The sequence below is a fragment of the Rana temporaria genome, chromosome 10 (genome assembly GCF_905171775.1).
Source record: "Rana temporaria chromosome 10, aRanTem1.1, whole genome shotgun sequence".
NCBI classification, from domain to species: Eukaryota; Metazoa; Chordata; class Amphibia; order Anura; family Ranidae; genus Rana; species Rana temporaria.
Genome location: NC_053498.1, coordinates 11,213,619 through 11,240,131, shown reverse-complemented (window position 1 = coordinate 11,240,131; position 26,513 = coordinate 11,213,619). Strand labels below are relative to the sequence as shown.

The 26,513-nt window shown below is 43.1% G+C and overlaps 1 protein-coding gene across 1 annotated transcript; it reads left to right on the top strand.

Moving 5' to 3' along the window:
* Positions 1 to 6,061: 6,061 nt before the first annotated feature.
* On the top strand, positions 6,062 to 24,044 carry LOC120915982 (phospholipase A2 inhibitor subunit gamma B-like). The gene is made up of 5 exons (XM_040326824.1): positions 6,062 to 6,208; positions 14,892 to 15,008; positions 18,751 to 18,894; positions 20,473 to 20,631; positions 23,596 to 24,044. The coding sequence occupies exons 1-5, from the start codon at positions 6,106 to 6,108 to the stop codon at positions 23,796 to 23,798; spliced, it is 726 nt and encodes a 241-aa protein (XP_040182758.1). The 5' UTR covers positions 6,062 to 6,105; the 3' UTR covers positions 23,799 to 24,044.
* Positions 24,045 to 26,513: the final 2,469 nt, after the last annotated feature.

Here is a 26,513-nt window from a genome sequence, read left to right as displayed (position 1 = left end):
CCATGTTCAAAACGCTCGTTAACCGCGTCACTCGTAAACCAAGGTTCCACTGTAGTAAAGAAATAGTAACGAATTTCAACGAATTGGAAATAATGATAATAATCCAAATTCGGGAAAGAATTCGAATTCGAAACGGAAACATATTGCGACGATAAATACTGTAAGGTATAAAAGTGAAATACGATGATTCCTACTTAGGTCGCTTTATAAAAAACAGAATAGACTAGAGTAGAAAATAAAAGAATAGAATAGAATGGAAAAAAAAAAAAAATAGAATAGAAAAGAATAAAAAAGAATAGAAAAGAACAGACTAGACAGATTGCTTTAGTAGGGTTTCCGGTTTGTGGTTCTCAGATACAATTATGTTACATTTTGGGGGGGGCAGTGGGGGGGATCTGGCCGTATAACCATCACACTTATCATAATACGAACCAAACAAAGGGCAATGTATGCAAAACTGCTGTCCAGTTCCTGTAAGTATTATGTAAGTATTAAAATACTATTGATATAGTTCAGATCTGTCGTGTCTTCATGAAGAAACAAACGTGTTTTAGGCCTATGCAAATTTCCTCTTTTGATACAGAGAGAGAAATGAACCCTACACTGAGAATAACACGGTCTGCAGTGGAAAAGTACTGCAGATAAATTTTAGATCTGCATTATATAAGTCAGCGTACAATAAGATTAAAGTTTGGGGTGGAGGAACTTAACTGGCCTGCACAGAGTCCTGACCTCAACCCGTGAGAACACCTTTGGGATGAATTGGAGCGGAGACTGCAAGCCAGGCCTTCTCATCCAACATCAGTGCCTGATCTCACAAATGCGCTTCTGGAAGAATGGTCAAACATTCCCATAGACACTGTTATGCCTTCATTAAATAAGGCTCTAATAGGTAGATTCAGGTAGGGGCGCGCTAATTTGCGTCGGCGTAGGCTAGCGTGTTTACACTACGCCGCCTTAAGTAAGAGAGGCAAGTACATGATTCTCAAAGCACTTACCTCCTTACTTAGGGCGGCGTAGTGTAAACGCGGCGGGCGTAAGGGCGCCTAATTCAAATGCCTTAGAGGGGGGCGTGTTTAATGGTAATGAGGCTTGACCTCACGTTTTTGACGTTTTTTGCCTACTGCGCATGCGCCAGGCGCCTACATTTCCCAGTGCTCATTGCGGCTAAGTACGCCGTACGGGCCTATTGATTTTGACGTGGACATAAACGACGTAACTCCCGATTCGCGGACGACTTACGCAAACGACGTAAAAAATTCGAACCTCGCGGCGGGAACGGCGGCCATACTTTACATTGTTATTCCACCTCATAGGTGGAATAACTTTAGGCCGCCTAAGGCCTTACCCAAACGGCGACTGCGGCGGACGGACGGGCGTACGTTCGTGAATCGACGTACAAACTCATTTAAATATTCTACGCCGGATGCAATGGAAGCGCCACCTAGCGGCCATCCGAAAAATTGCAATCTAAGATAGGATGGCAAGCGCAAGCCGTCCTATCTTAGATATGTTTAAGCATACGCTTAAACATAGGTCGGCGCAGATTCTGAGTTAGGTCGACTTATCTACTGATAAGCCGGCCTAACTCTTACTGAATCTACCTAATAGTCTTCATTGACTTTAGTTTGTTTGAATTAAATCAATGCTGCCATCTAATGGACATTCTGTTTAACTGCACCATTTCCATTCAATTCAGTTAGTTAGAATAGCTGGTTAGTTTTGACTCATGCAAGCCTCCGTATTTCTATCCCATGAGGCTTTGCACCATCTTCAGGCCTTTCTTTTCATTTTCTCCTTGGAAGCAAGCACATGTCTGCTGAGTTCTATCCCACGTCATCCATACCGATCCATCGCCGGTATGTTTTATCTTTGTGTCTCTAGCTAGTTCATTAGGAATGCTCTAATTGTGTGATTATTTACTAATTGTACTTGTTTGTATCTGTTTCAGTTTTACTCTATCTTGTACTAATAAAAGTTCAAAAGGATTCTGCGCCTACTGGAATGCATTGGTATGAGAAGAGTTAACAGTGTGCCCGAATAAACATCAGTCACGTGTAGTGAGGGGCATAACAGACACACTCCTAAACCTTGTGGACAGCCTTCCCAGAAGAGTTGAAGCTGTTATAGCTGCAAAGGGCGGGGCCAACTCAATATTGAACCCTACAGACTAAGACTGGGATGCCATTAAAGTTCATGTGCGTTTAAAGGCAGGTGTCCCAATACTTTTGATAATATAGTGTATATCAAGAAATCGGTAATGCAAACCTCAGTCTTCATTATCTTAATCTCTCTAACATGGCAATGTTTTTATTTTATTTTTTCCCTTTCTTTTTTTGTATATCACTTTACTATTAAATATTACAGAAAGTTGCCAGTGAAAGATTTTTTTTTTTTTTTCTGTAAAGTGAATCATTTTTTTGTTATTTAGCCCTAATGACGGCCATCTCCTTATTTACTTCTGCGAATTGCGAGAATCTTATCACTTAAAGTTAATTGATAGTAATGATGTATTTGGCCGACGTTTTATAATGGGCTGAATAATTCATTAAGTGACTAAATTTCCATCTGGCTGGAATACATTGTGCAAGTTTTCAGGGTTTGGAAATTAGGAGGAGTAGAAGGATGACCTTGACCGACCGCCCTACCGACCGCCCTACCGACCGTCCTACCGACTGCCCTACTGACCGCCCTACCGACCGTCCTACCGCCCGCCCTACTGACCGTCCTACTGACTGCCCTACCGACCGTCCTACCGACTGCCCTACTGACCGCCCTACCGACCGTCCTACCGCCCGCCCTACTGACCGTCCTACTGACTGCCCTACCGACCGTCCTACCGACTGCCCTACTGACCACCCTACCGACCATCCTAACGACTACACCTACTGACCGCCTTACCGAACGCCCTACCGACCGCCCTACCGACCGTCCTACCGACTACACCTGCTGACCGCCCTACCGACCGCCCTACCGACCATCCTACCGACTACACCTGCTGACCGCCCTACCGACCGCCCTACCGACTGCCCTACTGACCACCCTACCGACCATCCTAACGACTACACCTGCTGACCGCCCTACCGACCATCCTACCGACCGCCCTACCGACTGCCCTACCGACCATCCTACCGACCGCCCTACCGACCATCCTACCGACCATCCTACCGACCGCCCTACCGACCATCCTACCGACCGCCCTACCGACCATCCTACCGACCGCCCTACCGACTGCCCTACTGACCACCCTACCGACCATCCTAACGACTACACCTGCTGACCGCCCTACTGACTGCCCTACCGACCATCCTACCGACCGCCCTACCGACCATCCTACCGACCATCCTACCGACCGCCCTACCGACCATCCTACCGACCATCCTACCGACCATCCTACCGACCGCCCTACCGACTGCCCTACTGACCACCCTACCGACCATCCTAACGACTACACCTGCTGACCGCCCTACCGACCATCCTACCGACCGCCCTACCGACTGCCCTACGACCACCCTACCGACCATCCTACCGACCACCCGACCGCCCTACCGACTACCCTACCAACCGCCATACCGACCGCCCTACCAACTGCCCTACCGACTGCTCTACCGACCGCTTTACCGACCATCCTACCGACCGCCTGCTCACGTTCATACAAGAAACCCAACTTAGGGTCAGGTTGTCTAAGAAAGAAATTTCACATTTTTTATATGAATATAAGTTGATATCTCTACACTTATTGTTTTGAATTTCATAGTGCTATGATGTTGTCTTATTATTCTCTTCTCTTCCCTTATTCTTTTTAGTTTATGTTGTCTTATTATTCTCTCCTCCCCTCTCCTCTCCTCTCCTCTCCTCTCCTCTCCTCTCCTCTCTTCTCCCCTCCCCTCCCCTCTCCTCTCCTCTCCTCTCTTCTCCCCTCCCCTCTCCTCTCCTCTCCTCTCTTCTCCCCTCCCCTCTCCTCTCTTCTGTTTTTTTACCTTATTCTTTTTTGTTGATGTTGTCTTAAGCTGGCCATACACCTATAGATTATCTGCAGATTTTCTATGGTCAGATGGAAAAAGTGGAACAGATTCCTCCATCTACACTGAGCTGTGTGGATGGAAGAATCTCCCACTGGCCCAAGCTTCCATATCTTGCTAGTCTGATTGGGTGCAGGCATTGTTTAGGTTTAGAGCCAGCGGGGCCCACTAGCAAAATACTGAAGCTTGGCCCAGTGGGAGATTCCTCCATCCGCACAGTTTAGAGTACATGGAGAAATCTGTTGCACTTTTTTTATCTAACCAAAGAAAATCTTCAGATAATCTATAGGTGTATGACCAGCTTTATTCTTCTCTTTTTCGCTTCTCTTTCTCCTTCTCTTCTCCTTTTCCTTCTCTTCTCATTTTCCTTCTCTTCTCCATTTCCTTCTCTTCTCCATTTCCTTCTCTTCTCCTTTTCCTTCTCTTCTCTTTTTTTCCTTCTCTTCTCTTCTCTCTTTTTCCTTCTCTTCTCTCTTTTTCCTTCCCTTCTCTTTTTTTCTTCTCTTCTCTTTTTTCCTTCTCTTCTCCTTTTCCTTCTCTTCTCTTCTTCCTTCTCTTCTCTCTTTTTCCTTCTCTTCTCCTTTTCCTTCTCTTCTCCTTTTCCTTCTCTTCTCCTTTTCCTTCTCTTCTCCATTTCCTTCTCTTCTCCTTTTCCTTCTCTTCTCTTGTCTTTTTTTCCTTCTCTTCTCTCTTTTTCCTTCTCTTCTCTCTTTTTCCTTCTCTTCTCTTTTTCCTTCTCTTCTCCTTTTCCTTCTCTTCTCTTCTCTCTTTTTCCTTCTCTTCTTCCTTCTCTTCTCTTTTTCCTTCTCTTCTCCTTTTCCTTCTCTTCTCCATTTCCTTCTCTTCTCCTTTTCCTTCTCTTCTCCTTTTCCTTCTCTTCTCCTTTTCCTTCTCTTCTCTTGTCTTTTTTTCCTTCTCTTCTCTCTTTTTCCTTCTCTTCTCTTCTCTCTTTTTCCTTCTCTTCTCTTTTTCCTTCTCTTCTCCTTTTCCTTCTCTTCTCTCTTTTTCCTTCTCTTCTTCCTTCTCTTCTCTCTTTTTCCTTCTCTTCTCTTTTTTTTCTTCTCTTTTCTTTTTCCTTCTCTTCTTCCTTATCTTCTCTTTTTCATTCTCTTCTCTTTTTCATTCTCTTCTCTTTTTCATTCTCTTCTCTTTTTCATTCTCTTCTCTTTTTTTCTTCTCTTCTCTTTTTTTCTTCTCTTCTCTTTTTCATTCTCTTCTCTTTTTCATTCTCTTCTCTTCTTCATTCTCTTCTCTTCTTTTTCCTTCTCTTCTCTTTTTTGTCTTCTCTTTTTTTCTTCTCTTCTCTTTTTCCTTCTCTTTTCTCTTTTTCCTTCTCTTCTCTTTTCTTTTTTCTTCTCTTATCTTTTTTTTCTCTTCTCCCTTTTCTTCTTTTCTCTTCTCTTTTTTCTTCTCTTTTCTTCTCCTTTTTCTTCTTTTCTCTTCTCTTTTTCTTTTCTTCTTTTTTCTTCTCTTCTTCCCTTTATTTTTTTCTCTTCTCTTCTTTTCCCTTATTCATTTATTGTATTATTTTCAGATCATTTTTATTTCATTGTGTATGATTCTGACCCTTAATAATATAATACAAAGAGCAGTGTGATGAAATGCAAAATCAAATGCCAGCAGTTGGGGGGGGACTGGGGGTGTCGCCGAATAAGGATTTCTGATTGGCTGAATTATTGCCCTTTTTGGGTTGGTTTGGAAGGGTGGGGGGGGGGGGGGGGGGGGGGGAGAAAGCTACATAAGGGCCTAATTGTGATTCTGGCATTATTCACAGAAACTTCTCGCTCTTTAATCCCTGTAGTAAACATTAAAATCTCATTCCAACTGTTGCTTTCCAATCCGGCATTTAATGTCTGCGCTCTCTTCCTCACCATAAGAAGATAAAACACATCTCAGGCCGTTCCCTGACAGTTCAATCATGTCTGATGTAATCTCAGCCCCGTAAGTAGCTCTTAGCAACTTGCGTTTTATACTCCCCCCCCCCCCCCCCCCCCCCTATCCGTGATTTTACAGCGTAATCATATAAAGCCAACGCCCTGGAATAAAGTAAATCAGAAACACAAAAACAGGCAGTCCACAGCACATGATCGTTGTCCTCGCAGCATCCTCCGAGAGGCTTGGCAGCATCATGCTGCTACCTCTGGTCCTCTCCATCTGGCTCCTCCTACCGTCAGCCACATCTCAAGGTGAGCAACTGCACAGGTAGCTGCACGCCTGGCCTCACATATTTCACATTGTTATGTGCATCCCGAAATTACAATACTTAGTGGGGGGGGGGGGGGATTTATAGACTTGTTACTTTTTTCTTTTTTTTTTTCTTTTTTTTCTAATTTATTTTTACTTTTAAGGTTAATTATAGTAAAACAATATTATATTCTGGTAACTGTATATATGTATCGCTTTAACTTTTGTGCTTTTCCCTTTATGGACATTTATATATTTCTACTATGGGCCTGTTGATTTGTCAATAACTCTGGGGATGGGGTGGAGCTAAGCTTTTTTTTGGTAATATCGTTTTTTAACTATATATATATATATATATATATATATATATATATATATATATATATATATGAATGGTATTTTACTTTATTTTTTTGTGATGCCACGTTTGGCATTTTTTTGGACCAAAGACATTTATATTTTTCTTTTTAAACAATATATATATATATATATATATATATATATATATATATATATATATATATATATATATATATATATATATATATATATATGTTGCCACATTTGGCATGTGTTTGTTTCTTTGTTGTGGAAAAATGTAAAACCTTTAAATGAAATAAAAAAATAAAAAAATTCTATCAATAAATAAAAAAATGACTTTACCCTTTATGGACCAGAGACATTTAAATATTTCCACTATGAGCTTGTTGATTTGTCAATAACTCTGGGGATGGGGTGGAGCTAAGCTTTTTTTTGGTAATATCGTTTTTTAACTATATATATATATATATATATATATATATATATATATATATATATATATATGAATGGTATTTTACTTTATTTTTTTGTGATGCCACGTTTGGCATTTTTTTGGACCAAAGACATTTATATTTTTCTTTTTAAACAATATATATATATATATATATATATATATATATATATATATATATATATATATATATATATATATATATATATATGTTGCCACATTTGGCATGTGTTTGTTTCTTTGTTGTGGAAAAATGTAAAACCTTTAAATGAAATAAAAAAATAAAAAAATTCTATCAATAAATAAAAAAATGACTTTACCCTTTATGGACCAGAGACATTTAAATATTTCCACTATGAGCTTGTTGATTTGTCAATAACTCTGGGGAAGGGGTGGAGCTAAGCTTTCTTTTGGTAATATAGTTTTTTAACCATATATATATATATATATATATATATATATATATATATATATATATATATATATATATGATATATTTTTATTTTTTTGTGTTGCCACGTTTGGCATTTGTTTGGACTAGAGACATTTATATTTTTCTTTTTTAACAATATATATATATATGTTGCCACATTTGGCATGTGTTTGTTTCTTTGTCGTGGAAACATGTAAAACCTTCTTTAAATAAAATCAAATAAAAAAATAATAATTCTATAAATAAATAAAAAAATAATAATTCTATAAATAAATAAAAAAAGTACCCTTTATGGACCAGAGACATTTAAATATTTCCACTGTGAGCTTGTTGATTTGTCAATAACTCCGGTGAATGGGGTGGAGCTAAGCTTCCTTTTGGTAATATCGTTTTTTAACTATATATATATATATATATATATATATATATATATATATATATATATATATATATATATATGATATTTTTTATCTATTTTTTTGTATTGCCACGTTTGGCATTTGTTTGGACCAGAGACATTTATATTTTTGTTTTTTTAACTATATATATATATATGTGTGTTGCCACATTTGGCATTTGTTTGTTTTTGTCGTGGAAAAATGTAAAACCTTCTTTAAATAAAATCAAATAAAAAAAATAATAATTCTATAAATAAATAAAAAAAGTACTTTACCCTTTATGGACCAGAGACATTTATATATTTCTACTATGGGCCTGTTGATTTGTCAATAACTCTGGGGATGGGGTGGAGCTAAGCTTTCTTTTGGTAATATCGTTTTTTAACTATATATATATTTGTGAATGATATTTTTTTTTGTGTTGCCACGTTTGGCATTTGTTTGTTTCTTTGTTATGGGAAAATGGAAAACCTTATTTAAATAAAATCTAATTTAAAAAAATTATTTCTATTGAATCTATAAAAAAGAATGTTGACAATAAAGTTGTTTTTCTATAAATAAATAAATAAATTGCTTTACGGACCAGAAAAATATATATATATTTCTACTATGGGCCTGTTGATTTGTCAATAACTCTGGGGATGGGGTGGAGCTAAGCTTTATTTTTGGTAATATAGGGCCAGATTCAGAGACATCCGCGGCGGCGTAACGTATTGCATTTACGTTACACCGCCGCAAGTTTTGTGGGCAAGTGCTTGATTCACAAAGCACTTGCCTGTAAACTTGCGGCGGCATAGCGTAAATCCGTCCGGCGCAAGCCTGCCTAATTCGAATGGGGCGTGTACCATTTAAATTCGTCGCGTTCCCACGCCGAACGTACTGCGCATGCTCCGATTTGAAATTTCCCGCCCTGCTTTGCGTGAAATGACGTCGCACCGACGTCATTTTTTGAACGTCGACGTGAGTTACGTCCTTTCCTATTCACGGACGACTTACGCAAAAAAAACTCAAAATTCGACGCGGGAACGACGGCCATACTTTAACATGGCAAGTCTATCTATACGCCACGAAAGAGCAGCTTTAATTATACGCCGGGAAAAGCCGACTAGCGACGACGTAAGAGAATGCGCCGGCCGCGCGTACCTTCGTGAATCGCCGTAAACAGCTAATTTGCATACCCGATGCGGAAAACGACGCAAACTCCACCCAGCGGGCGCCGAAGTATTGCACCTACGATCCGAAGGCGTACGAAGCCGTACACCTGTCGGATCTTAGCCAAAAGCCTTGTATCTTTGTTTGTGAATTACAAATAAAGATACGACGCGGCAAATTTGAAAATACGCCGGCGTATCAGTAGATACTCCGGCGTACTTTTTCTGTGAATCTGGCCCCATCGTTTTTTAACTATATATATATATTAATATATGATTTTTTTATGTGTTGCCACGTTTGACATTTGTTTGTTTCTTTGGTATAGAAAATTGTAAAACCTTCTTTAACCACTTCCATACCGGGCACTTACGCCCCTTCCTGCCCATGCCAATTTTCAGCTTTCAGGGCTGTCGCAATTTGAATGACAATTGCGCGGTCGTGCTACACTGTACCCAAATAACATTTGTATCATTTTGTTCCCACAAATAGAGCTTTCTTTCGGTGGTATTTGATCACCTCTGCGATTTTTTTTTTTTGCGCAACAACTAAAAAAAGACTGAAATTGAAAAAAAAAAAAAAAAGTTTTTATTTTTTTCTGAATTTTTTTTTGTAAAAAAGTAAATTTTCTTCTTCAATTATGGGCACTGATATGGCGGCACTGATGTGCACTTATAGGCGGCACTGATGGGCACTCATAGGCGGCACTGATGGGCACTCATGGGTGGCACTGATGGGCACTCATAGGCGGCACTGATGGGCACTCATGGGTGGCACATTTCGACAGCATTTTGACAGATGCTGTCTAATACAAAGCATTGGTCGCAATAGTGGTGGGAGGAGCGGGGGGGGGGGGGGGGGATCTGGATAAATCTTTAAAACTTTATTTATTTATTTTTTAGGTCACACCTCTTACATTTCTAATTAACCCCTTGCCTACTGAGCACGTTTACCCCCTCCTGCCCAGGCCAATTTTCAGCTTTCAGCACTGTCACACTTTGAATGATAATTGCGTGGTCATGCTACACTGTACCCTAATGACATTTTTTTTTTTTTTTTTTTTTTTGCACAAATAGATCTTTCTTTTGTTTAATCACCACTGGGGTAGATTCAGGTAGAGGCGCGCACTGCTACGGCGGCGCAGCGTACCGTTTTTACGCTGCGCCTCCAAAAAATTACTGGAGCTACGCTTCATTCACAAAGCATTTGCTCCGTAATTTGCAGCGGCGTTTCGTAAAAGGGGCCGGCGTAAGCGCGCGTAATTTAAATGATTCCGTAGGGGGCGTGGATCATTTAAATTAGGCGCGTTCCCACGCCGAACGTACTGCGCATGCTCCGTCAGGAAAATTTCCCGACGTGCATTGCGGTAAATGACGTCGCAAGGACGTCATTTGCTTCGACGTGAACGTAAATGGCGTCCAGCGCCATTCACGATCCACTTACGCAAACAACGTAAATTTCGAAAATCGTGACGCAGGAACGACGTGTATACTTACCATTGGCTGCGCCTCCTAATAGCAGGAGCAGCCTTACGACGAAAGCGACGAACGCAAACGACGTAAAACATGAAAACATGACCGCCGGCCATGCGTAGGTTTGTGAATCGGCATGAGTATGCAATTTGCATACTCTACGCTGACCACTATGGGAACGCCACCTAGCGGCCAGCCTCAGAATGCACCCTAAGATACGACGGCATAAGAGGTGGCCAGTGGTATCTTAGGCTACAGTCGGCGTATCGAGCTTTCTGAATACAGGAGAGTCGATACGCCGGCGCTACTTAGCAATTACGCTGCGTATCTATGGATACGCAGGCGTAATTGCTTCCTGAATCTACCCCAATGTTTTTTTTTTTGCTAAACAAGGGAAAAAAGAGAAAAATAGTTTATAGTTTTGTAATTTTTCTCCTTCACTGATGTGTGCAAATGAGGTTGCACTGATGGGCACTGATGAGGCTTCACTGATGGGTACTGATGAGGCTGCATTAATGAGGCAGCACTGATGAGGCGGCACTGATGGGCACTAATGAGGCGGCACTGATGGATACTGACGAGGTGTCACTGATGGGCACTGATGAGGCGGCACTGATGAGGTGCGTGTCACTTGTGGGCACTGAGGCACTAATGATACTGCACTAATAGGCAGCACTGATGAGGCGGCACTGATGGGCACTAATGAGGCGGCACTGATGGACACTAATGAGGCGGCACTGATGGATACTGACGAGGTGTCACTGATGGGCACTGATGAGGCGGCATTGATGAGGTGCGTGTCACTTGTGGGCACTGAGGCACTAATGAGGCTGCACTAATAGGCAGCACTGATGGGCACTAAAAGGCAGCTCAAGAGCACTGATAGCCAAAATAGATGAGCACTAATAGGCGTCACTGATATGCACTGATTGACATCACTGGGCACTGATTGGTACTGACGGGCACTGATAGGCAGCACTGATGAGCACTGTTGGGGCTGCACTGATTTTCTCCTTCTATACCAGCGGGTTATCGTCTCTCCCCTCTTCTCATGCTGTGACAGCGTGAGGAAAGGAACGCTGATAACCGGCAAGTATGTTTAGGGGGGTGAAAGTGCCCGGTATTGAAGTGGTTAAAAAAGGTTTGGGTTGGTAATGATTTCCATGAGTGTCGCCACACACGTTACAATCTGATTGTATGATCTCCATCAAATCTATCGATAACCAGGTAGTGCTTGCCTGATTGGATACAAACCGATTGGATATTCAGGAAGCTCCTCCTATTACTTGGCAAATCTAAAGGTAACTGTACAAAGATTGCGCAGTGAATGTGTAATGCGGATGGCGAACCTCCTAGATCAGTGATGGCGATCCTTGGCACCCCAGATGTTTTGGAACTACATTTCCCATGATTCTCATGCACTCTGCTGTGTAGTGGAGCATCATGGGAAATGTAGTTCCAGAACATCTGGGGTGCCGAGGTTCCCCATCTCTGCCCTAGGGGGTCGTATCTTTTATATGATTGCTAATTACAGATAAGTGAAGGAGAAGGGAACATGAATGGCAGTAAATCAGACGTCACATCTGGCAGGATGCGTAGCATGTTAGTGTCAGGAGGCGTGCTATAAATAAAGTTTTGGTTTTCAAGGCTCACTCATAAACTGTAACATGTCACTGGGGGATTAATGCAGCGGGGTCCTCTCAGTCCAGTCTGCGCTCATCAGCTGATTCAATTGCTTTCCCGAGGATAATAGAGCACTTAGAGCGAGGAAAGAAATACACAGACAGATGACAGCAGGAGATGCGTTGGATATCGGGGGACGCAATACCGCGACGGGTTCACCTGGCACCCAGGGCAAGGATGTGGAACTGCCCTCCTTCACTCATAATGCATGCCACAGATTGGGTTTACTGCCCTGTGTTCATTCTTAGCCCCCTTGCTTTGCTGTGTCCAGGGCAGCTTCTACAGGGCACAGCGGCGACAATGGGCACAGTGGGGACAATGGGCACAGTGGTGACAATGGGCACAGTGGGGACAATTGGCACAGCCCACTGTGCCAATTGTCCCCACTGTGCCCAGTGGGGACAGTGGGGCACAGTGGTGACAATGGGCACAGTGGGGACAATGGGCACAGTGGTGGCAATTAAAGGGCACAGTGACATCAATGGGCACAGTGGTGACAATGGGCACAGTGGTGACAATGGGCACAGTGTCGACAATTAAAGGGCACAGTGGTGACAATGGGCACAGTGTCGACAATTAAAGGGCACAGTGGTGACAATTGGCACAGTGGTGACAATGGGCACAGTGGTGACAATGGGCACAGTGGGGACATTTGGCACAGTGGGGACAATGGGAACAGTGGGGACAATGGGCACAGTGGTGGCAATTAAAGGGCACAGTGACATCAATGGGCACAGTGTCGACAATTAAAGGGCACAGTGGTGACAATGGGCACAGTGTCGACAATTAAAGGGCACAGTGGTGACAATTGGCACAGTGGCGACAATTGATGGGCACAGTGGCTGCGTTTGATGGCATGGCACAGTGGTGACAATTGATGGCATAGTGACTGCATTTGATGGCATGGAACAGTGGTGACAATTGATGGCACAGTGGCTGCGTTTGATGGCATGGCACAGTGGTGCGAATTGATGGCACAGTGGCTGCGTTTGATGGCATGGTACAGTGACTGCATTTGATGGCATGGCACAGTGACTGCATTTGATGGCATGGAACAGTGGTGACAATTGATGGCACAGTGGCTGCGTTTGATGGCATGGCACAGTGGTGACAATTGATGGCACAGTGGCTGCGTTTGATGGCATGGCACAGTGGTGACAATTGATGGCATAGTGACTGCATTTGATGGCATGGAACAGTGGTGACAATTGATGGCACAGTGGCTGCATTTGATGGCATGGCACAGTGGTGCGAATTGATGGCACAGTGGCTGCGTTTGATGGCATGGTACAGTGACTGCATTTGATGGCATGGCACAGTGACTGCATTTGATGGCATGGAACAGTGGTGACAATTGATGGCACAGTGGCTGCGTTTGATGGCATGGCACAGTGGTGACAATTGATGGCACAGTGGCTGCGTTTGATGGCATGGAACAGTGGTGACAATTGATGGCACAGTGGCTGCGTTTGATGGCATGGCACAGTGTCGACAATTAAAGGGCACAGTGGTGACAATGGGCACAGTGTCGACAATTAAAGGGCACAGTGGTGACAATGGGCACAGTGTCGACAATTAAAGGGCACAGTGGTGACAATTGACACAGTGGCGACAATTGATGGGCACAGTGGCTGCGTTTGATGGCATGGCACAGTGGTGACAATTGATGGCATAGTGACTGCATTTGATGGCTTGGAACAGTGGTGACAATTGATGGCTCAGTGGCTGCGTTTGATGGCATGGCACAGTGGTGCGAATTGATGGCACAGTGGTTGCGTTTGATGGCATGGTACAGTGACTGCATTTGATGGCATGGCACAGTGACTGCATTTGATGGCATGGAACAGTGGTGACAATTGATGGCACAGTGGCTGCGTTTGATGGCATGGCACAGTGGTGACAATTGATGGCACAGTGGCTGCGTTTGATGGCATGGAACAGTGGTGACAATTGATGGCACAGTGGCTGCGTTTGATGGCATGGCACAGTGGAGACAATTGATGGCACAGTGACTGCATTTGATGGCATGATGGAACAGTGGTGACAATTGATGGCACAGTGGCTGCGTTTGATGGCATGGCACAGTGGTGACAATTGATGGCACAGTGACTGCATTTGATGGCATGGCACAGTGGTGACAATTGATGGCACAGTGACTGCATTTGATGGCATGGCACAGTGGTGACAATTGATGGCACAGTGGCTGCATTTGATGGGCACAGTGAGGCTGCAATTTTTTTTTTTTCTTTTGCGCCCCCCCAAAAAACTTTGAGCACCAGGCGCCACTGGGGCCCAGTACTGCCTCACCAGCGGCCCTGCTCCTCTGCTTCTCATAGGGTGACGAATAGTAGCAATTTATGTATCTGATGAATTTCTGTTCCATGACAATGGTGACCCGGACACATAAAGTAAATCTCCTTAAGAGAGGGACAGACGGCAATAAAATTGGTGACTCACATCCACCGGATTACGGCACAGATCTGGAAGAAATACACAACTCTGCACAGCCGGGCTGATGATGTCACTGCCGCTTTTGAAAAGTAATATCCGGGTTCACAAAGGCATTTAGGGTTCACAAAGTGGATTTTTATCCTTTTCAGTGACTGACGGACATATTTAAAAGGAACGTTTTTGTGTTTCACACAGAAATCTGATTTTCCCCCCAATAGAGGGAAAAATACTACTGCGATCTCTTTGTTTCGAGATTTGGTGGGAATTTTACATACTGATGTCATTTTATCTTTCTTTTATCTATGAATTATTTTATTTTTTTTACAGATCTGCTGCAATGTAACCGATGTGCAAATTTAACTCAGGCAACGTGTAAAAAAAATGTAGTAACCTGCAGTGCCTCGGATACCGCGTGCGTCTCCTACTATGAGAAAGGCACAGTAGGTAAGTGGAAGCCCCATTGTAGCGTCTTCTGAGTTATAGATTAAGGGCCTGTTGTTGTGTGAGAGCGGCGGTCTACCTCCAGAGGGTGACCTACCTCCCGAGAGTGACCTGCCCCCGAGGGTTACCTACCTCCCGAGGGTGACCTGCCTCCCAAGGGTGACCTGCCCCCCGAGGGTTACCTACCTCCCAAGGGTGACCTGCCTCCCGAGGGTGAACTACCTCCCGAGGGTGACATACCTCCCGAGGGTGACCTGCCTCCCGAGGGTGACCTGCCTCCCGAGGGTGACCTGCCTCCAGAAGGTGACCTACCTCCCGAGGGTGACCTGCCTCCTGAGGGTGACCTGCCTCCAGAGGGTGACCTACCTCCCGAGGGTGACCTGCCTCCAGAGGGTGACCTGCCTCCCGAGGGTGACCTGCCTCCAGAGGGTGACCTACCTCCCGAGGGTGACCTACCTCCCGACGGGGACCTGCCTCCAGAGGGTGACCTACACAGACACAACTTCCAGGGAGATATTGGGTTTTAATCTTTTTCAAGAGTCTTATAATATTATTATAATAGTAGTAGTAGTAGTAGTACAAACAAATGGCCACTGCCAGTAGTAGTAGTACAAACAAATGGCCACTGCCAGTAGTAGAAGTAGTAGTAGTAGTAATACAAACAAATGGCCACTGCCAGAAGTAGAAGTAGTAGTAATACAAACAAATGGCCACTGCCAGTAGTAGAAGTAGTAGTAGTAGTAATACAAACAAATGGCCACTGCCAGAAGTAGAAGTAGTAGTAATACAAACAAATGGCCACTGCCAGTAGTAGAAGTAGTAGTAGTAGTAATAGTAATACAAACACATGGCCACTGCCAGTAGTAGTAGTAGTAGTAGTAGTAATACAAACAAATGGCCACTACCAGTAGTAGAAGTAGTAGTAATACAAACAAATGGCCACTGCCAGTAGTAGTAATACAAACAAATGGGCACTGCGAGTAGTAGTAGTAGTAGTAGTAGTAGTACAAACAAATGGGCACTGCGAGTAGTAGAAGTAGTAGTAGTATGTAGTAGTAATACACTAAATGGCCACTGCCAGTAGTAGAAGTAGTAGTAGTAGTAGTAGTAGTAGTAGTAATACAAACAAATGGCCACTGCCAGTAGTAGAAGTAGTAGTAGTAGTAGTAGTAGTAGTAATACAAACAAATGGCCACTGCCAGTAGTAGAAGTAGTAGTAGTAGTAGTAGTAGTAGTAATACAAACAAATGGCCACTGCCAGTAGTAGAAGTAGTAGTAATACAAACAAATGGCCACTGCCAGTAGTAGTAATACAAACAAATGGGCACTGCGAGCAGTAGTAGTAGTACGTAGTAGTAATACAAACAAATGGCCACTGCGAGTAGTAGAAGTAGTAGTAGTATGTAGTAGTAATACAAACAAATGGCCACTGCCAGTAGTAGAAGTATTAGTAGTAGTAATACAAACAAATGGCCACTGCCAGAAGTAGAAGTAGTAGTAGTAATACAAACAAATGGGCACTGCGAGTAGTAGAAGTAGTAGTAGTATGTAGTAGTAATACAAACAAATGGCTGGTCCGATTGGCTGAAAGGACAGGCGATCCTATTGGATGCCTAGGAGGAGAAGGGAGGAGACTCACGTGGAAGCCCCCGTGATGCAGAGGAGGAGGAGACGCGATGGAAGACATATATATATATATATATATATATATATTTTATAATTATTTTTATTTCTGTATTCAATTTAATTAGATACAAAGGAGTCTATTTTTTTTTTATTATTATTATTATTATTATTATTATTATTATTATTATTATTATTACTGTACACCTTGAAAAAGTATTCATACCCCTGGAAGTTTTCCACATTTTCTCATGTTACAACCAAAAACATAACATTATTGGGATTTTATGTGATAGACCAACACAAAGTGTCACATAATTGTGAAGTGGAAGGTCAGATGATAAATGGTTTTCATTTTTTTTACAAATATAAATATATATATATATATATATAAATAAATTGCAGACTGTTCCTCTCTCCGATTCCGATTTATGATCTGGAAGCAATTAGAAGACAGGAAGCCTCAAAAAAAAAAAAACGTTATCTGGGTTTGTGCTAATTAGCCAGCAATAGATTTCTTGTGTTAATTGAGGTAATTAGAACAAAAAGGGGGCGGGGCTCCTGCTGAAGACCAGCTGGATAAAATATTACAGCGAGACGCCACACCGAGAATCCCTTCGAGATTAACTATACAGTAAAACCTCGGTTTGCGAGTAACGCGGGTTTACGAGCGTTTCGCAAGATGAGCTTTTTTTTTTTTTTTTTTCCTAATTCATGACTCGGTTTGCATGGATCTGAGGGCCAGATCCACGAAGCGCGGCGCTTCTTTTCCGGCCGGCGCAGTGGATCTCAGATACACTACGCCGCCGTAACTTACAGCGTATTTTCCGTATTCTCAAAGAATTTGCGCCGTAAGTTACGGCGGCGTAGTGTATCTGTGTCGGCGTAAGGGGCGCGCAATTCAAATGGATGAGATGGGGGGCGTGTTTTATGTTAACCCGTTTTATGTTGATCCGACGTAAATGACGTTTTTTTTTAACTGTGTATGCACCGTCCGTGGGGGTATCCCAGTGCGCATGCTCCAAATTAACCCACAACAAGCCAATGCTTTCAACGTGAACGTCATTCTACGCAAAGCCCTATTCGCGAACGACTTGCGCAAACGATGTAAAATTTTTAAAATTTGACGCGGGAACGACGTCCATACTTAACATTGAGTACGCCTCATAGAGGCAGGGGTAACTATACGCCGGAAAAAGCCTTACGGAAACGACATAAAAAAAATGCACCGGCCGGACGTACGTTCGTGGATCGCCGTATGTAGCTAATTTGCATACTCGACGCGGAAATCGACGGAAACGCCACCTAGCAGCCAGCGTAAATATGCACCTAAGATCCGACGGCGTACTAAGACGTACGACCAGGTGGATCGAGACCTCATTCAGTCGTATCTTGTTTTGTAGATACAAAACAAAGATACGACGGGGATCGTAGAAATTACGCCGGCGTATCAATAGATACGCCGGCGTAATTTCTTTGTGGATCTGGCCCTGAGTGTCTCCGAGCTTCTCTGCGTGTTTCCGAGTGTCTCCGGCGCCCCCCTTCACCTCTGGCCACATGCGGTACTGCATAGACAAGCAGTGGCTGTGTAAGGAGTTATCTGTGTTTCCATTGATTACTATGGGGAAACTCGCTTTGATATTGGAGGGTATTTCAAGCAGTGGCGTAGCGTGGGGGGGTGCAAGGGGGGGCCACCGCCCCGGGCGCAAAATTTAGAGGGGCGCTGTCACGAGTGTGGAGAGGAGGGAGCGCCAACAACAGATGGGACATAGGAACATATGCATGATGTCACCAATCCAGGCTTTACCAGTCATTATCAAGCACGCTCCCTACAGCCACCGCTGTCTCACACACTGGATCATGTGACCAGACTGGAGATAGCTGAAAATAGGCAAGTCCATGGGTCAGGGGGGCGAAAATTACTCTGAAGAGGTCACTCCCCTTTTTGTGCCCCTCCCACTTTAGCATCTAGGACGGCCCCCCTCTTAGGGTCTAAAAAGGACAACCAGAGGAAACCCAAGTTATGCAAATGACCCTGCGATGCCCAAAGGGGTTGTTTCTCAGTAAACAGTTTGCCATTATGTAAATCGGTCTTAATAATTCCGTGTTTTCCCGCATATAGGTACAAAACATACAACGTTGTTTTTGATGATGTGTGGAACATGTGACATGTTCCGTCCTACTTCTGTGCGCTTCCATAGAGGAACAGTGAAGAGCAACTCAACATGCTGCACCAAGTCCTCCTGCATTCCACCCGAGCCTACCAGTGAGTATCCAGTACTGAGGAAAAATACAAAGGACAGGTTGCACCCTACACCCAGGGCTGCCATCAGGGGGGGGGGGGGTACAGGCAGTACACCTGTAAGGGGCCCGGATGGCAACCCCCCTTTAAAAAAAAAATGATAAATTATAAAAATGTTTTTTATTATTTATTTTAAAAAAAATGTAGTTATTGATTTTTTATTAAAGGGCCCAGAGGTCCCCAGGGCCCCGGATGGCAACCCTCCTTTTTTTAATATATTTTTTTAATTAATTTTTTATTTTTATTACAGGACCCAGAGGTCCCCAGGGCCCCGGATGCAGGGCCGCCATCAGGGGGTACAGGCAGTACACCTGTAAGGGGCCCAGATGGCAACTCCCTTTAAAAAAAACTTTTTTTTTATTTTTAGGGGTCCGGAACCCCCATTTTTTTAATTATTTTTATATATATATATATATATTTCATTATTATTTGTATTATTATTAAAGGGCCCAGAGGTCCCCAGGGCCCCCGGATGGCAACCCCCCTTTTTAAAAAAAACTATTTTCATTTTATATATATATATATATATATATATATATATACATATATATTTTTATATATATATATTTTATATATATATATATATATATATATATATATATATATATATATATATATATATATATATATATATATATATATATATATCCCCAGGGCCCCATGTGGCAAACCCTCCCTTTTTTTTTTTTATAAATGTTTATATTTTTATTTTTGTTTATATTTTTTTATTATTACGGATGTCAACCCCCCTTTTTTTTTTATGTTTTTTTATAAATGTTTATTTTTTTTATATATATATTATTAAAGGGCCCAGAGGTTTCTTTTTTCTTTTTATTAAAGGGCCCAGAGGTCCCCAGGGCCCTGGATGGCTACCCCCCCCCCTTTTTTTATAATTATTTTTATATATATATTTTCTTTATTTCTTCTTTTTTTTGTAAAGCCCCCCCCCCCCCCCGCTTCTTAATTTGCGGAAGCCCCCCCCGTTTTCTAAATTTCAGGCGGCAGCACCCCCCTCCTCCCCGGTTCTCTGCTCCAGGGGGCCCATGCCTGAAGCTGTGTAAGGGCCCCCAAAATTCCTGATGGCGGCCCTGCCCGGATGGCAACCCTCCTTTTTTTATATATATATTTTTTTAATTATTTTTTTTCTTTTTATTACAGGGCTCAGAGGTCCCCAGGTGCCCCGGGTTGGCTACCCCTTTTTTTATATATATATATGATGTTGTAAAGCGCTGCGTAAACTGTTGGCGCTATATAAATCCTGTATAATAATAATAATATATATATACTAGAACAGGAAAAGTGGGGAAATGTTCCAATGAAGACGCGTGTCTAAGAGGGCTTCTCCCTCACTTTGGAGAGATTTTCTCTCACTTCCTGTTGTGTCTACAGGTCAGGAAGTGAAGGGAAATCTCCCCAATGGAAAACAGATGGCAAAAAAAAACTGACAAAGGTTCTAACTGTTCCCTACAAAGGTTTTGGCTTTAAACATACTCTAGCATTTTATATCTATGTATTTAATGTATGTATTTTCTTTGCTATCAGTTGAACCAGACAGACTCGTCACAAAGAATGGGAAGATTGTAGGCAACGGGGTCATCTGCAAATCCTGCTACACCACCGCCAAGAGCTGCGACTGCAACGCTTTTGTGAATTGTACCGGACAGGAGTCGCTTTGTATACATCGGAATACTGTAGTGACAGGTACTCTTTATGGAAACATTAGGATCTTTGGCTGAAATATCTGATGAAGAGCTGTTGGCTGTTGCAGTCAGTGTGTCTCTAATAGAAAATGAGGAGTGATCTAGTCCTCCTTCTCAGATACATTCAGGTGTATGTCTGGTGTATCCGCTCTCCTCTGCTATGGAATGTGCCATGGCAAATTGGATGGCATTGCAAGGGACAGGAGTTAGAGAACCCTATAGGCCCTTCTATCTGTACCACCCCATGTAGCCACTCAATGGTCAGAATGGCAGGTTCAGTACTAAGGGAAGACGGGAAGAACCTGCAACAATGCTGCTTTGGAAGAGTAGAGGCTGGAAATTGATAAATTGGTGAGATATTCACAGTTATCTAAGTATGTAGAGAACATGTATAAAGACACGTCCCAGAGAGGAGTCATCTCACTTCTCACTTCTGATAACCAGTAAGTAGTAAGGGCCCCATTTACTGACTGGGGTGGCATAGGATTATTACTGACTCCTTTTCTTTCTATTTTCCTTTTCTGTACTTTGCTTTCCTTTATTTTCCATTTTCCTTTCCTTTCTTTTACTTCTTCCTTTCCTTCCCTGACCTTTTCATCTTACCTTTCCTTCTTCCTGTCCTTTACTTTCTGTTTTCCTTCTTCTTTTCCTTTCCATCTCCTATGCTTCCCTGTCCTTTTCCTTTTCCTTTCCTTTCCTTCTTCCTTTCCTTCCATTTCCAGTCCTTTTCTTTCCTTCTTCCTTTCCTTTCTGTTTTCCTTTCCTTTTCTTCTTCCTTTGTTTTCCTTCTTTTCCTTTCCTTTCCTTTCCATTTTCCTTTTCTTTCCTGTCCTTTTCATTGTCCTTCCCTCCTTCCTTTCCTTTCCTTCTTCTTTTAATTTTCTTTCCTTTCCTTCCCTGTCCTTTCATTTTCCTTTCCTTCTTTCTTTCCTTTCCTTTCCTTCCCTGTCCTTTTCATTTTCCTTTCCTTCTTCCTTTCCGTTCGTTTCCTGTCCTTTTTCTTTTTCTTCTTCTTTTCATTTCCTTCTTCTTTTCCCTTTCTTCTTCCTTTCCTTTCCTTCTTCTTTTCCTTTTCTTCTTCCTTTCCTTTTCTTTTCCTTCTTCCTTTCCTTTCCTTTTCGTTTTTCCTTTTCTTCTGTTGTCCTTCTTTTCCTTTCCATTTCCTATCCTTCCCTGTCCTTTTCATTTTCCTTTCCTTCCGTTTCCAGTCCTTTTCTTTCCTTCTTCTTTTCATTTTGTTTCCTTTTAGTTTTCATTTCCTTTTCTTCTTCCTTTGCTTCCTTCTTCTTTTCATTTCCTTTCCTTCTTCCTTTCCATTTTCCTTTCCTGGCCTTTTCATTTTCCTTCTTTTTCCTTCTTCTTTTTCCTTCTTCTTTTCCTTTCCTTTCCTTTCCTTCTTCCTTTCCTTTTCCTTTCTTTTCCTTCTTCCTTTCCTGTCATTTCCTTTTTCTTTTCTTCTTCATTTCCTTTCCTTTCTGTTTTCCTTCTTCTTTTCTTTCCATTTCCTATGCTTCCCTGTCCTTTCCTTTTCCTTTTTTTTTCTTTTCTTATTTTCCTGTCCTTTTTGTTTTCCTTTTCTTCTCCCTTTCCTTCTTCCTTTCCATTTTCCTTTCTTGGCCTTTTCATTTTCCTTCTTTTTCCTTCTTTGTTTCCTTTCCTTCTTCCTTTTCTTTCCTTTTCCTTTCTTTTGCTTCTTCCTTCCCTGTCCTTTTCATTTCCTTCTTCCTTTCCTTTTGTTTCCTTCTTTTTTTCACTTCCTTAGCTTTCCTTCTTACTTTCCTTTCCGTTTCCTTTCAGTCTTTCCTTTCCATTTTCCCTTTCCTTCCCTTCTTCCTTCCCTTCTTCCTTTCCTTCTTCTTTCCTGTCCTTGTCCTTTTGCTTTTCTCTTCCTTTCTCCTTTTATTTTTTGTCCTTTTCATTTTCCTTTACTTCTTCCTTTCCTTTCCTTTTTCCTTCTTCTTTTCTTTCCATTTCATATGCTTCCCTGTCCTTTCCTTTCCCTTTCCTTTCTTTTCCTTCTTCCTTTCCTGTCCTTTTCGTTTTCCTTTTCATCTTCCTTTCCTTCTTTCTTTAAATTTTCCTTTCCTGGCCTTTTCATCCTCCTTCTTTTTCCTTCTTCATTTCCTTTCCTTCTTCCTTTCCTTTCCTTCTTCCTTTTCTTTCCCTTTCCTTTCTTTTCCTCCTTCCTTTCCTGTCCTTTTTATTTTTCCTTTTCTTCTTTCTTTCCTTTCCTTTCCTTCCCTGTCCTTTTCATTTTCCTTTCCTTCTTCCTTTCACTTAGTTTCCTGTCTTTTCCTTTCCTTCTTCTTTTTCTTTCCTTCTTCTTTTCTTTTCCTTCTTCCTTTTCTTTCCTTTTTGTTTTCCTTTCCTTTTCTTCTTCCTTTGCTTTCCTTTTTTTTTTCACTTCCTTAGCTTTCCTTCTTACTTTCCTTTCCGTTTTCTTTCACTCTTTCCTTTCCTTTCCTTTCCATTTTCCTTTCCTTTCCTGTAATTTTTATTTTCCTTCCCTTTTTCCTTTCCTTTCCTTCTTCTTTCCTGTCCTTTCCCTTTTCACTTCCTTCTTCCTTTTCTTGTTTGTCCTTTTCATTTTCCTTCCCTTCTTCCTTTCCTTCTTCCTTTCCGTCTTCCTTTCCTTCTTCCTTTCCTTCTTCTTTTCCTTTTTCCTTTCCTGCCTTTTTCCTTTCCTTTCCTTCTTCATTTCCTTTCTGTTTTCTTTACTTCTTCTTTTCTACTTTCCTTTCCTTTCTTCTTCCTTTCCCTTTTCCTTCCTTCTTTTCCTGTTTTCTTCCTTCCTTCTTCGATATTTTCTTCCCTTATCTTATCTTCCCTTCCCTTCTGCATGTGCTCTGAACACCATGTATGGTCCACACCTCTACATCTGCCTGGATAAAGTCCTGTCATATCTGTATTTGTATTTTTGTATTTTCATCCTATTAAAATCACCTTTTTTTTATTTCCTCTACAGGCGAACACAGCTATTTATTGGCCGTTCGAGGTTGTACTACTAACCAAACCTGTGAGGCTCCTAAACTGAAAGCCGATAAAACGAAACCATTCACAATGAGCTCCGATTCTTCATGTTCCAGTAGCGAAGTTCTTCTTCACAGCCCATTACTGTGGTTCCTGTCTGTCATATTCCTTTTATTTTTCAGGCCCATCACGCGCTGATTAGTCCTCCTTACCCCTACAACGCTATTTATGGCCCACCACCATCTCTGACAATACGAGGAAATACGCTCAGTGGTTTAAAGTATACAGACTATGCTGACAGAAGGAGGGAGCAGAGAGATGACTTTGCCAGTCTGTTGCTGCTCCTTAACTCTCCAATCACAGACTAGGACCTGACTGTTTTGCTTAAAGTGTATCCAAAACCAAGACCAAGAACAAAAATAATAAAGTATTATATAATATATATATAAGTCCTTCGATGTGGTGGCTGCATTTGTTTTCTTGTAATTCCTATGTAATGCAGATTAGGAGAGGGGGTGGCGGCGGCGCTGCTTCATGGCGGTGGTTAATAATGGGATGTGGGGTTCCAGCACCTTGCACCTCTGGACCCCTTTACATTACACAGCACCCTGCACCTCTGGACCCCTTTACATTACACAGCACCCTGCACCTCTGGACCCCTTTACATTACACAGCACCCTGCACCTCTGGACCCCTTTACATTACACAGCACCCTGCACCTCTGGACCCCTTTACATTACACAGCACCCTGCACCTCTGGACCCCTTTACATTACACAGCACCGCACCTCTGGACCCTTTTACATTACACAGCACCCTGCACCTCTGGGCCCCTTTACAATACACAGAACCCTACACCTCTGGACCCCTTTACATTACACAGCACCTTGCACCTCTGGACCCCTTTACATTACACAGCACCCTGCACCTCTGGACCCCTTTACATTACACAGCACTCTGGACCCCTTTACATTACACAGCACCCTGCACCTCTGGACCCCTTTACATTACACAGCACCCTGCACCTCTGGGCCCCTTTACATTACACAGCACCCTGCACCTCTGGACCCCTTTACATTACACAGCACCTTGCACCTTTGGACCCCTTTACATTACACAGCACCCTGCACCTCTGGACCCCATTACATTACACAGCACCCGCACCCTGCACCTCTGGACCCTTTTACATTACACAGCACCCTGCACCTCTGGACCCCTTTACATTACACAGCACCCTGCACCCCTTTACATTACACAGCACCCTGCACCTCTGGACCCCTTTACATTACACAGCACCCTTCACCTCTGGACCCTTCTACATTACACAGCACCCTGCACCGCTCGACCCTTTTACATTACACAGCACCCTGCACCTCTCGACCCTTTTACATTACACAGCACCCTGCACTTCTGGACCCCTTTACATTACACAGCACCCTGCACCTCTGGACCCCTTTATATTAAATAGCACCGCACCTCTGGACCCCTTTAAATTACACAGCCCCCCACAGTTTGTTACACAGACACCGTTCTGGACCCCCTGCATGTTACACCTCCTTTATGAGGCATAACGTTACGCCCGACGTATAACTTCACGCGCACTGCGTTGGGCGGACGTACGTTCGCGAATCGCCGTATCTCCCTCATTTGCATATTTGAATAGAAAATAAATGGGAACGCCACAATGCGTCCAGCGTAAATATGCGCCCACTCTACGCCGGAGTAGGAAAGTTACGTCGGCGGGATGAAGCCTGTTTTTAGGCGTATCTTAGTTTGTGAGTCCGGCGCACAGATACGACGGCGCATATTTGCACTTACGCGGCGTATCTGGAGATACGTTGGCGCAAGTGTTTTGTGAATCCGAGCCAGTGTATTTTGAAGATTTTCGGAGCATTTTTCGAACGGCGCCGTTCGGCTCTGCTCGGCTCCAACGTCCCCCCACCTCAGGCCAAAACGTGGTATTGCACACCGCTTTGGCTTGAATCCTGCTCGTTTTGCGAGACAACACTCGTAAACCGCGTCGTTTTTTTTTTTTTAAATACATTGCTCGTATTGCAAAAACGCTCGTTAATCGCATTACTCGCAATCCGAGGCCCAGATTCAAAGAGATTTGCTCTTTTTTTGCGGAGGCACAGGGCAACGATTTTGCCCTGCGCCCCCGCAAATTTGCGCCGCTGCCCTCGATTCACGGAGCAGTAGCTCCGTAAATTGCGAGGGCGCGCCAGCAAAATTGCCCGGCGTAAGCGCGCGCAATGTAAATGATCCCGCCGGGGGCGGGAGTCATTTAAATTAGGCGCGCTCCCGCGCCGAGCGTAGAGTGCTGGGAAACTTTCCCGACGTGCATTGCGGCAAATGACGTCGCAAGGACGTCATTTGCTTCAAAGTGAACGTGAATGGCGTCCATCGCCATTCACGAATCACTTACGCAAACGACGTAAAATTTGAACGTCGCGACGCGGGAACGGCGGGTATACTTTAGCATTGGCTGCCCCTACTATTAGAAGGGGCAGCCTTACGCTAAAGACGCCGTATGGAAACTCCGTACCTTGCGTACGCAGGGCCCGCGCAACTTTTTGAATCGGTGTTAGTATGCAATTTGCATACTATACGCTGATCACAATGGGAGCGCCCCCTAGCGGTCAACTCAAGAATGCAGCCTAAAATCAGCGTGGCATAAGAGCCTTATGCCACGCAGATTTTAGGCTGCAGTCTGCGTTACGATGTTCCTGAATCAGGAGCATTCGTAACGCCGGAGCAAGTAAGCAATTGCGCTGCGTAACCTATGGTTACGCAGGCGCAATTGCTTACTGAATCTGGGCCCGAGGTTCCGCTGTACTTGGAAAAGTTTACTCATTACATATCATGCATGCACCTAATACCACAACATATATCTGATGTTAATTCCACTCTCAGA

What these genes read in the sequence shown, in the direction of transcription:
- LOC120915982 (XM_040326824.1), top strand. Translation starts at nt 6,106, where the DNA reads ATGATCGTTGTCCTCGCAGCATCCTCCGAGAGGCTTGGCAGCATCATG. An exon ending in CATTCCACCCGAGCCTACCA is followed by an intron (nt 18,895 to 20,472) that starts GTGAGTATCCAG and finishes CTTTGCTATCAG; the next exon opens with TTGAACCAGACAGACTCGTC. An exon ending in TCGGAATACTGTAGTGACAG is followed by an intron (nt 20,632 to 23,595) that starts GTACTCTTTATG and finishes TTTCCTCTACAG; the next exon opens with GCGAACACAGCTATTTATTG.